The sequence below is a fragment of the Sciurus vulgaris genome (assembly GCF_902686455.1).
Source record: "Sciurus vulgaris genome assembly, chromosome: 2".
Taxonomy (NCBI): domain Eukaryota; kingdom Metazoa; phylum Chordata; class Mammalia; order Rodentia; family Sciuridae; genus Sciurus; species Sciurus vulgaris.
Window position 1 is genome coordinate 149,636,801 of NC_136462.1, and position 12,852 is coordinate 149,649,652.

General features: G+C 45.0%; 1 protein-coding gene across 3 annotated transcripts in view; it reads left to right on the plus strand.

Moving 5' to 3' along the window:
- Positions 1-4,438: 4,438 nt before the first annotated feature.
- The window catches only part of PDE8A (phosphodiesterase 8A), a 145,077-nt gene continuing 136,663 nt past the window's right edge, over positions 4,439-12,852 (plus strand). For 2 of the 3 annotated variants that reach the window (XM_079126809.1, XM_079126808.1), the window contains exon 1: positions 4,439-4,786. In XM_079126809.1, coding sequence (XP_078982935.1) covers positions 4,580-4,786 — 207 coding nt within the window. In that variant the 5' untranslated portion in view covers positions 4,439-4,579. Of the gene's footprint in view, positions 4,787-6,222; positions 6,307-12,852 lie in introns of all 3 variants that reach the window. The other variant, XM_079126810.1, reaches the window with a different exon arrangement.

Consider the following 12,852-nt stretch of genomic DNA (forward strand, 5'->3'; position numbering starts at 1 on the left):
GGCGGCAGAGATGGACATGTCCTGGAACATTACATATTAAGAACTTGGGATAAGGAACTTCCTTTTTGGAGTGGAAATCAATAGTGTAGTCATGGGACTATGCATATGAAGACCTGGGGCTCCTAAGGCCATGGAGGAAAGGGTAGATGGAGCCACAGAGCAGGGCATGTGGGCAGGTATTAGGGACAGCACCTTTTGCTGGAGGTAGAGGAGTCTGAGACTGTGGGAGTTAAAAAGGCCATTCTGAGAAAGGGAGTCCACACTGAGTTGTCACAAGTGCTCCAGGCAAACTATTAAGAACCAAGGTCTGGAGCCAAATAGAGGAGGTGATACACATACACATATGAATTTTGGAGGTAGATGATACATCCTCCTTCGATCTTACCTACCCCACCATTCTGGCCTCCAGCGGGCACTGCTCCCTATTTATGGTTTTGGCCTAAAGGTGGTCTCTCCCAGTCCTTTCTTTACCTGAGAAAGGCTGGAACATTCAAAAACATTTTATAAAGGCTTGGGGATATCGAGAAATAAATATAAGAAGGCTAATGAATCCGGAGAAGATGACCAAGAGAGACTTGCCTTTGAGGTTGGTTAGACCCCTTTTTCTGGGGGCACAGAGGACAGCCAGTCTCTCGACTGCAGTTGGACATTCTGATTTTATTTCCCCTTATGTCTTCTGGAGCTTGGAAGTGGGGTACACACCCTTCACTTTAAAGAGTTCACAGAATGACATTCAAGAATGTTCACTGCAGCCTGGTTTGTAATATCGTAATAGTTACATATGTGCGTGCACGCATGTGTGTGTGTGTGTGTGTGTGTGTGTAAAACATTTAATATTGTGACAGGTCTGGAAGTGTACAGTCCAAACTGTTAACAATAATTATTTCTATGGGGGGGGGGAGGGAAAGGGAAGGGAGAGAGTTTCCTTTGCTTCTGCACACTTAATATACCTTTGCTTAGTTTGAATGTTTTACTATTGTTCCATCATGTATTCATGTGTAAATTGTAGGATATGTCATTTTAAAACAATGATTTAAAAAAAAATTTTTAAAACAGAGTCCAAGTTGCCCAGATTGGTCTAGAACCTGTGGTCTTCCCACTTCATCCTCTGCACTAGCTGGGATTATAGGTTACTGCCACCGTGCTCAGCTCTAAAATAATGGTGATTTTTAAAAAATATCACATTATACAAAATTTTGAAAGTTAGGGAAAAGAACCTGATGAAGTTGGAAAGCATAGATTCATAGAGATATAGATCCTCACGGTAATTTTATTTTTTCCAATGGTTTTTAGCAGTCTGGGGTCAAGAAGGTGATGTTGAATGAACCCAGAGGAAAGTGGGAAGCAGAGATGCAGGGGGCTCAGTAGTTACTCTAGGCCTTTGATATTGGCTAGCCTACTTAATCTCTGTGAGGTAGATATCATTAATCCTAGAATTAGGGCAGAGAAAAGCAGCTCAGAGAGATGAAGTTAGCAACCCAAGGTCTAGGAGAGGGCAGGTTTGGAATTCAGACCTTAGTGCCCAAGAGTTCCTCCTTGGGCAGCCTCTAGTACAGTTCAATGGGGTCAGGTGTGGGGGGACAAGTGGCAGCATAGGGAAGTGGTACTAAGACTGTCTGGGACCCAGCATTCTCATGTGTCTAGTGATCTGGCCAAAGGGGACTTTGAGCACTGAGGAGTCTCCTGGGAGTGGACTGACCTGTAACATACAAAACTGAGACTATTAGCTGGGCAGTGGGGGATGGCCTAGGTCCCATGGTTTGTCTCCCTTTCCAGTCCCACTGGCCTGAGTCCTGGAGTAAGAACTGAAATAGACATTCAGTCTATTTGTGGGGGGTCAAGCTGCTCTGTTTGGAGTCCCTACACCCAAGTGAAATGGATTGGGACTGCTGGTGGAGTGTACTCTCTGTGTGCTACAGAAGTTGGAGGCATGGGGGTGGGGATTCTTTATCTGGCCTGGGAGGCCTCTGGCTACTCAGGAGGCTCAGTTAGTTGGGTGGTGCTACATTCAGGGAGGCTTGGGTTAACTTTTGTCAGTGTGATTCTTTGTGGTAAAAGTCACTGAAGCCAGTGGAAACTCCTTTCATAGGGTAGTGTGCTGGGACCTCCAGGTGTGTTTTTGTGTGTCCCCAGAAGCAGACAGATGATTCCTACCTTTACTAAGTCTGGGGTCCCCACTGCAGAGCATGAAATCAGTAAACAGGCTTTCTGGGAACAGAGGATAAATGACCAGCTCAGGAGGGCAGAAGGCAGCCAGGTAGTCAGTGAGGTGAGGGGCAGAGCACAAGCTGTGCCAGCTTAGCCCACTGCCCTGCCCTGGGCACCACTCCCATCAGTAGCATAAGGCTCTGGGACAGAGAGGAGGGGAGACAGGAACCCAGGTCCAGCCTGGGAGGGGAGGGCCAAGAGGAGTGGAGATGCCTGGAGCCTCAGAGGCTTCAAGGTCAGTGCCGAGTCCTCAAGGCCTGACTTCTAGGTGGGGAGGGGAGAAGAATGAGAGTGCGCTTGACTTCTATGCACTTAAGTGACTCAAAGCATTTTCTGCAGGAATCACTCTTTACAGAGATCTAGACTCTACCCGGAAAAATTACCTCTAAAATGAATGGTCAAAGGCAGAAAACTCTCTACAATTTAGGTGGAAAAACGGGGTGACATTAAAAATCTTTTCCTGTTTTTAAGACATCTTCATCAAGCTAGTGGTACTTTTATACGATAGGGAAGCATAAATATTATTGCTTAATGTGGTTTAACTTGATAATGGAGCCACGTGCCGGTGGTTTGGGCCAGTCTGGCCAGTAAAGAGGGATAATTGCATAGGGCTGCCCTCGGGCTGACCTTTTTACTCTGCAGCCGTCGGAAAAGTTCGGTGACCTCTTCAGGCTGAGAAGAACCAGGATCGAGGGGCATCAAGTTTGCAGCGGGATACTAGGCACCAGGACCCTCTGACAATTCCCGCACCGCGGCCTCAGGGTCTTTACAGGAACGGGTCTGGTCCAGGGCGGCGCAGAAAAACAATGTGAAGGCCAGAGACGAAAGCAAGGGTCCCGTGCGCTGGGGGTGGGGTCCCAGCGGACCCAGAGCGCAGGGAAGGCAGGAAGCTGCCGTGAAATACAAGATGGACATCCAGAGGCGCCTCCCTCCAGCCAGCAGGAGATGAGCCCCAGTCACAGAGAAGTTAAGTGACTCGCTCAAGGTCACACAGCTAGTTGGTGGCAGCGTGTGTAGGGTGCTGTTCTGACAATGCCTCTGGGGTCCTCAGACGTCCCAGTCCTGCACAGCGGGAGCCTCTACCCTGGTTCTGATTCTGCAAGCAAAGGAGCCCCGGGGGTCTCCTACTGCAGGCCTAGTTCTTTGGTTAGGAGAGGACCGCGCACCAACCTGCCACGAACAGTAGTTACCCAGTCCCGCAGCCACCCGACGCCAGTGCAAGCATCAAGCGTGGGGATCCGTTCTGGGCTTTCCGAGCAGCGTGCAGAAACAGCACCAGAACCTGGAGTGCGGCGCCCTCACTGACTACTCACTACCAGCGCTAGGGAAAGTCCTCCCACTGGTTTCGGTCGAATGACAGCTCCAAGGCTCAGAAAGTGACATGATCGTCACGCAGCCTTGAAGTTATAAGCAGGGACAGAACCTGCAGGTCTGGGTTCTGATAACCCTGAGCCAAAGAAGAGTGTGTATCCTTGGGCAAGTCTCTTCCCATCTCTGGAAGTCAGGCAAGTGCCCCCGCGGTCCGGGCTGCGCATGCTCAATCGCGGGCGGGGCCCAAAGAAGCGGCGGGCGCCCAGCTGCTTTGCATTGACGCCAGCAGCCGCTGGAGGTCACCACTGGGGGCTGGGCGCGGTGTGCTGACTGCAAGACCCGGCCGGGAACAAACCGGAGCCGGAGCCGGAGCCGAAGCCCAAGTCCTGCCGCCCTCAACTCCCGCCGCGCGCAGTCGCTCTGCGCTCCTCGACGGCGCGGCCCCAGGCCCCGCTGGAGCCAGCTGCTTCCCTTCCCGCCGGGCCGCCAACACTGGCCTCTCAGCCCTGAAGGCAGCAGCGTGTGAACAGCCGTCCCTCACCGTCGCTAGACCCAGGGGCACTTTTCACGGGGCAGCGGGCCGGCAAGCGGGGTCGGACCCGGCGGTGGAGGCGCAGTGACCGGCGAGGCGGGAGAGCATCTCTTCGGCCTCGCGGCTCTCCGGAGGGCGGCGTTGCCAGCGCGGCGCAGGCTGTCCGCTCGAGCTGGGAGAGCGCGGATCTCCTCCCCGAAATTCCCCGGAAGCGCGGCGCGTCGCGGCTAGCACGGCGATGTGAGGGAGGCGGCGGCTCCCGCCTCAGGAAGGGCATGTTCGGAGGGGCGGCCGCGGCGCGCCGCCCGCCCCAGCGCCCCCTCTCCGCTGCCGCTGCCGCCGCCGCCACAGCCGCCGCGCCCGCTCCGCGATAAAAGGGCGGCCGCTTTCCCTGACACGAGACCCCGCTCGCCGCCGCCAGCTCAGGCGGCGATGACACGGCGCCCGCGGCGGCCCCGAGGCGCCGGGCGGGCCGTTTGCTGACCGGACCGCGGCAGCCGCCAGCGTGTCCGCCGCGCCGCCGCCAGCATGGGCTGTGCGCCGAGCATCCGCATTTCCGAGAACCGGGCGGCACACAGGGGCGGCAAGGAGGCCGAGGACGCGCCGATCCCTGCGGCGCCGCGGCAGCCGTCCGGCCGACCGCTCCTCCCTCGCCATTCGAAGACAGACGCCCAACCCGGGCCCCGCGGCACCGGCCGCGCGGAGAACGAGGCTCGCGACGGCACCGGCGCGCAGGTAAGGGACGGTGGGCCGGTGCGCGGGGACACTCGGGCGGCGAGCGGCAGCTTTCCGCAAGGGTGGGCGGGCGCCGTCTCATGCCGCCGTGCTTCTGCCGGGAGTGGGATGGCCTCGACGAACCGCAGCGCCTAGAGGACCCACCGGGTTCCCGGCCCGGGATCCACGGGGTTGCGCCTAGGACGCCACCCGAAGAGCGGCGTTGGTTCCTGGGTCGGACCCGACGCCTGAAGCAGCAGGGCCGGCGGAGGCGCCAGAATCAGTTCCCCCCTGGAGGGAACGCTCAGGGTATTCTGGCGCGCCCCGTTAAATCAGTGCGAACTTTGTTCTTGAGGTCCCGGTGGTAGAAAGGGAAGGGCGGCTGACCCTGGGAATGGTGCAGGACCGTCACCCTGAGTTTTCCCTCTGTCAGCTTGGACATGCAGTTGTAGTTTTCCATTTTCTTTGGGACTATTAAAATGTAATCTGGAACATCAGTTTTGATTTATTGCACATGTATATGAAGTTCGTGTTTATTAGCATACATATTGTATTTAAAGCGTGTGTAATTAGAAAATACTATCCAAAACGCGATTTTTGAAACATTCAGCAGAACAAAGTTAATCTTTTATTAAGCAGTCTCACTGGGACATTTTGTGACTGTTTTTTCTTCTTTTTTTCTGCCTTTTTTTTTTTTTTTTCTTTTAAAATTATTGCGTGTCTTCTCCACGTATTGTCTTGGCTCGCGCTTTGTCAAAGTTTCTAGACTTAAGGTTTTCTAAAGGAAATATGAAAGAAAAAGAGGGGGAAAAGTTCATTAACGCACCAAGCAGCAGTTTTTCCATTTTTCTGATTTGGAATTTTAGAGCTAGCACGCATGCATTGGTTTATGTTTTATTAAATTAGTAAAACAGAAAACTTTGGTGTGCTTGTGACTGCAGATGGTTGACAATCATCCGTCTCATCATTACCCATTTTTAAGAGTCATTTGCAGACGTTTTAATTTCCTTGATTACCTAGGACTGCTGATCTCCCAAATTGAAAGGCTATAGTTTGATCTACTGTCTTCAATTTCTAGTAGTCATCATACTTTCTCTATGAAAAAGGAAAGTTTTTTTTCAGTGTTGCATAACTGAAGTGATTTCTCACTCCTCCCTTACTCTAAGTGAAAACTCTACTTTGTTCTCCTTATCAGAAGTTGAAGTCCCTCAATAGATTCTTTGAAGAAACGTGTGATTATTAGATTATTAAGACACTGCTTTTTATATCAGTGGGAAGCTTTTGCATTAAGCCTAACTAACTGGCTTTGAAAGAAAAGCATTACACAGGTGAAGTTTAACATGAAAACTTTCAATTCGAGCTTTTGACCCAAAAGCATGGTTATTTTGCATCAAGTAATATTGAACTTTTAGATTACCAAAGTAGCCCTTTTAGTAAGAAGCATTTGGTTCTTACAGGTCTTTTTATGGCTGCCTGGATGTCCTTAAATTCACTTAGTGTCTTGTAAGCCTCTCCAGTCCAGCAGTTTACTCTACATGCCGGTAGGTCCCTGAGTTTCCAAGAGTCTTTATTTCAGATATTCTGCTTCCTTGACAGACCATTTCCTTCTTTTGGGGCCAGAAAATAAATTCATCCTTATAAGTGCCTCATCTGGTGGCATGTGTATAGTAGGTGCTTAACAAATGTTTAATTTCTTTTTATTGTTCACTGAATGATGTTACTTTTTCAGTCACTGGAATGTAAGTCCATAAAGTCTCTAAGATAGAAATTAAGATTTTTTTCAGAGGAAGAGTCAAATTACAAATAACATCACAACCCAGATGTAACAGTTCCTCTTGAGTTGTACACATTGATGCCACATCTCAGTTATAGATATTCGTGTTTGAGCATATCAGGCAGTTATAGCAGAGATAGACTTTTTAAAAATTCAGTATTTTTTCAATTAAATTAAGATATATGTGTACTCAGGAAATTGAGAATTACATGTTAGAGAAGAAGATAAACTTCTAGAAATTTACCAAGATCAAATTGTTATACAATTATTTTGAGTTTCTTTATATTAACATTCAAGACCCAGTTTTAGTTTATTTAAAAGTTTCTTCTTAAAAATGCAGTAAGTTGGACTGGGGTTGTGGATCAGTGGTAGAGTGCTTGCCTGACCTGCATGAGGCACTTGGTTTGATCCTCAGCACCACATCAAAATAAAGGTATTATGTCCATCTACAACTAAAAATATATTTTTTGAAAAATGCAGTAAATGAGTATATATTTGAGTGGATTTCAACAAGAAATTCAGTGGGAGAAATTTTTTTCCTATTCCTGTAGCTTATAGTAAATGGCAGTTCCTCAGTGGTGAGGAGATTGATAATTAAATGCATTTTCAGATTAAACAGTATGTGCCCTATACTGTAATGTATTCCATGTATGTTCCATGGAGCAGTTTGTGGTCTGTTAAGTATTACATGACAAAATGGTTCTATAGTCAAATCAGTTGGAAAATACTGGCTTCAACTGTTTAGCCAAAGTTCTTTCATGCAGGACTTGTCAGAGAACTTAATTTCTTAAAATAGCTTGTGAATCTCAAGTGGTGTTTAGTGTGTACAGCATTTCCCAAACTTGTTTGATTATAGAGCCTTTTTCTTGAGTTATATCTTGGGTAGGCCCATGTTAAGACCTGATTCCTTACTTGAGATGCCAATATTCAAAGTACAGGAAATATACCTAACAGTAAAACTCAACAAATGTAATTTACTTCTTAATGATTCCAAAGGTACTTTAGGATCTTATAGTACATTAGGCTAAGATGGCTCTATGAACTTTTTAAAGTATTACTAAAAATACTCTCTGGCTGTTTATTCATTTCAGGAGTTATAGTCTGTGTGGTTACAGATAATGAGTGCTGTGTTCAGTTTGAACACTTACAGTTTTGTTTATTTTTAATCAGTGTGAGCTTTAACTGTAACATTTCAATATTTTCTTGTCAGTCTGTGATTTACTCCATTTCCCTTTTCCTTAACTGGGACTCGAATTGCCCTTGAAATGTTCACGTGTGGGGGGAGGCCTGCTAGAGGAGACCCTGGGCTCACCCTCCCTTGATTTTTACAAACCCTCAGTGCACTACTAATGGTTGGTTCCCCTGCCCTAGTTACACCAGTCAGCTCAGTGAGGTGGCAGTCACAACTGTTTTGCTGTGTCCCCCAGGCCTGGAGCATAGTAGGCCTTCTGTAAACCTTCGTTGAACTGGAGGATTGTGTGAACCAGGCTGTCCAAGTGGAAAAATCTACCTAGCTCATCTAAAGGAGAAAGAGAAACCAGTTTTAACTAGAGTGAAGGCTGTAAAGTTTGGATTTGTTTTGTAGAAAACACTCTTCAGTAAAATCTCTTATTCCACCCTGGTAAGCAACATTGATTTCTCTATAAAGATTTAAGGATTAGCCCGGCTGAGGGGCAGCACACCACAGGTGACTGATAAGATGCAGAAACACTAACCTCTGACCAAGTGTTCGAACGTTTGAGGGCTCAGAATCCTCACTCTTGTTTGTCATACTATGTTCCCTTTTTTTTTCACTGTCTCCTACTGTCTCGCTAGTCTTCCTCCTTGCTTTTTCCTACCATCTCCCTTTCCTCCACAAAACGGGCCAAACTAGCCATTTTATTGAAGAAAGTTCAGTGGTTTCTCAGTGTTTTTTAGCTATCAAATACACTTTTTCATTTGATTTTTAAATTTTATTTTATTTTGAGACAAGGCCTCACTAAGTTACCCAGGCTGGCCTCACACTTAGAATCCTCCTGCCTCAGCTTCTCTAGTTGCTGAGATTGTAGTTGTGTACCATCACACCTGGTTGCCTGATCTGATCGTTTACAAGTTGATTAATCACATTTTAATATTCACCTAAACTAATTTTTCATGTGTGTGCGCGTGTGTGTGTTGTGTGTTTGGGGGGGACTGATTTTGTTCCTCAACCTAGAGATCTTTTGACATTTGATAGGACTGTGGAATTACTGAAAGCTTTTTTCTGAAAGTGTACTTGAGAAAATGATATTTAATTTTCTTCTTCTGTCATAAATGTCTATAATATATCTCTGGAGCTCATGGTGGTGAGTTTTATCAGTGCATTATGCCTTTCAGTATATAGGATCAACTATCTATCACGCTTAGCTACAAAGATTTTTTTACATTTTCTTAAATTCCATTATATATATAGAATGTTTGCATTTGTATCACATATGTTTTTAGTGCTTATTATCATTACCACCAGACCTTTACGTTTGATTTTTAAGATAGACATTATGGCACAATTCTTTCAGCTCAGACCTACCCCAGTACAACCTGGACTCTTTCCTGTTGAAGTGAGGGTTGTGAGGGAGCCTGTGGTCCCTTCTTGCACCAGTGTTCCCTTTGAAGTGGCTCTGACACTGGTTTTCCCTTGGTTGGCTTGCCCATTTGGACTGGATTCTTAAACAGGGAAGGTTCATGATGTGAGGCCACAGAGTGAGGCAGATGTCTCAGAATAACCTAAAATGCCTTAAAGGACAGAAAATACACGCACATGCACACACACTCACATACATACATATAATTAAAATAAACAAAACAGAAGAAGTTACTTAGGATATGAGTAAGTTCTTAGTCTTGCCCAAGGATTGTGGCTTCAGCCTGGTTTTGCAGTATAGTGAGGCAGTAGGAGGAAATGGACTCTGAAGTTCTTAGAGTGCAGACTATTTTATTAGTAATACCCACCATTTCTTGGATGCCCTTTATATTGTAAGCACCTTGCTAGATTCATCTCAGATGTTCTCATTTAATCCTTGAAACCCTATTTGTGGCTGATATCATTTCCCTTTTGCAGATGAGGCCCCAGAGGTTAGGTACTTACCCAGGGTCATACATTTAAGCTGGGATCAAATCCATTGTTCCTGGCCCTCATCCTTTTGGTTGTGCTGTTAAGTACCTAGGTTGCATTGCATCTTCCATTCTTTGGCCTTCTGTTAATCTGTAGGTATCTTAGATCACCTAGCGTTTTAAGTAGGCATTCGGAACTTGCATCACCAGGATTTTAAGTCTTCACTTTGTGGAGAATTTGGCTATAACCCTATCTTAGGCTCCTGTGTTTGCGGAAGTTGTAGCATCTTCAGCCCTATTCCAGTTAACTCCTGAAGTTAGCCATCTTGTGACACACTCTGGTCTGTCCTCTTTGCTGTCTGAAATGGGGAATCCCTTGGGACTCTGCCTTCTCCCTCCTCAGGCTACAGATAGCCTTCCTTAGCCAGGAGCTGGTTCTTCCCACTGTCCTCTGCCAAGTGTGCCTTTCCCCCTCGGCCTGCATGTTGGCATCCTCTAAGAGTAATTAAAGTCCAGCTGGAAATTTTCCTGAGTCCCTGGTTGGGCTTGCACTCTTTTCTGTGTTCTTGAGCCTTGGACCTTCTCCTGTAGCCTTTGTAAGCTTAGAGTTTCTATTTCAGGTCTTCTCCTGGATTGTAGGCTGCTTGAGGGTAAGGGCTATGTCCTGATTTCATTTCAGTTTCTAAATTCTTGGCATACTTAGTAAATATTTGAATAAATATATCAGTTTCTGAGGCTGTCAGTGCTTCATATTCCCCAGGTCTGTCTCACCTTGTTTAACAAAAATTGTGAGGATGTGTTATATGTGTTTTAAGAAAAAAACAAAATATCCTTGAGCCAGTGATTAATCTACAGGGTTATTAGAAAAGCTTTTGCCTCTAATTTTGGCAGTGTTCAGGTTAAGCAATGTTCTTAGGTCCCCTCCTCTGTTCTACTTTTGTTCTGCTCGTTTGGTAAGAAGAGTGGTGAAATATCATGTTAAGAGTGTTGTTTTGACAAGTTTTGTGCTGCAGTTTCTTAGCTACAGCCATGATGTGCAGTTTGACCATCCACGCAGACCAGAAGGATATTGCAAAGTTTCCAGAACTTTGTGGATGACCTCAAGGAACTCCAGGATGGTGGGTTGGAAATGCATCTTTGGTTTGTTGAGTTCATCTCTGTCACTGTAGAATGACTGCTTCAATTCCTTTCACTTTGCTAGTGGGCTCAAAACAATTTCCATGTTGTTCTGGGATGTTTGGAGTTTGCAGCAGTTCCCCACTGAGCTGTTGAAGAATACAGGAAGAGGAGCCAGAGACTTAGGTTTAGGTCCATCAGGCATTGGCCATGTGATATATGGCAAGTTCTGATCTTGAGTTCTCTCAGGTGTAAAATGAGGTTAGAATACCTGAATTGTAATGAGGATTACTTAAATAATCTCTGTGAAAGTGTTTTGTGAATTCCAAGACATTATCACACATAAGAATTGATCATTTTCTCAGTCACCTTTCTTTTCTTCTTCTTTTTTTTTTTTTTTGTGGTACCAAGGGATTAAACCCTGGGCCTCTTGCATGCTAGTCAAAAGCTATACCACTGAGTTACATCCCCATCCCTTTTTATTTTTATTTTGAGACAGGGTCTCCCTAAATTTCCCAGACTGACTTTGAACTTGTGATCCTCCTGCCTCAGTCTCCCAGAGTAGCTGGTATTACAAACATGAAACTACCCAGATATAGTTACCTTTCTTGTCTCAAATATATCTATGTACACTTAAAAAATTTTTTTTAGTTGTAGATGAACACAATAACTTTATTTTGTTTATTTATTATTATGTTGTGCTTGGGATCAAACCCAGTGCCTCACATGTGCTAGGCAAGTGCTCCTACCACTGAGCCACAACCCCAGTCCCTCTATGTGTATTTTTAAATGGAAATCTCATCTTTTGTGTATTTCTCTTTGGATATTTTATTGCAAAAAATTTCAGACATACAACAAAGTTGAAATAATTATACACCTGTATACCCACCTAGATTCTACTGGTAATCTTTTTCCATATTTGTTTTATTTTATCTATCTATCCCTTTATCCATCAATCCATATTATTTTTGGGTACATTTGCAATTAAGTTCCATTTATCAGTATAAATGCACTTCAAACAGTTCAGAATGCATATAATTTACTAGAGTTCAAATTTGTTTTTTTAGATGAAGTTACATAGTAAAGTGTACAAGTCTTATATGTACCATTCGCAATTTTGACATACATATGTGTATACTTACATAGCACAAATCTTTGTTGAAATACAAGTGTATCATCACCCTGAAAAGTCCTCTCTTCTACCCCCCTCTTGGGACCAGGGATTGAACCCAGTGCCTCTTAACCACTGAGCCACATCCCAGCCCTTTTTATGTTTTATTTTCAGACAGGGTCTTGCTAAGTTGCTGAGGCTGTCTTTGAACCCACTAATCCTCCTGCCTCAGCCTACTGAGTAGCTCAACTGTAAAGTTCTCTTATGCTCCTTCCCTAGTCCTACTCCTATTCACCAGAAACCACTGTTCTGAGTTTTTCCATTATAAATCATTTCTGCCTATTCTAGACTTCATATAAATAAAATCTTAAATATGTATTATTCTTTCGTGTCTTATTTTATTCAGCAGTGGTAGAGCACCATCCCCTTCCCCCTAAAAATGTTTGGATGCCAGCCTGGGCTGTATAATTAGAATTGTCTCCAAGAAAAAAAACAAGAATAATAATAAAAGTTCAGTTGCTCCCCATTCTTTCTCCTTATTTGATATTACCAGCCTTAAATTTAGCCTTTCTAGTAGGTTTATTGTGGTATTTCATTGTGGTTTTTATTTGCATTTCCTTGAGTACTTTTTCACGTGCTTATTGATCATTTATATAACTATCCTTTTGAAGTTTGTAACACTTTTTAATCTAAAGGAAATGTAAATATCATAATCTCTGGGTAGGGAAGGACTTATTCATGAGCAAGTTACACAACGGATTTACCATAGGGAAGTTCAGCTACTTTAAAATAACTTCTCGTCAAAAAGTAATGGAAAGGAGAGCCACTGACTGGAAGGACCATATTTTCAGTATCTAACGTCAATAAAGGATTAGTTTTTAAAATGCATATGGAATTGCTGGGTGCAGTGCACACGCCTGTAATGCCAATAACTCTGGGAGGCCGAGGCAGGAGGATTGCAAGTTCCAGGCCAGCCTCAGCAATTTAGACACTGTCTTAAAAAATAAAAAGGGCTGG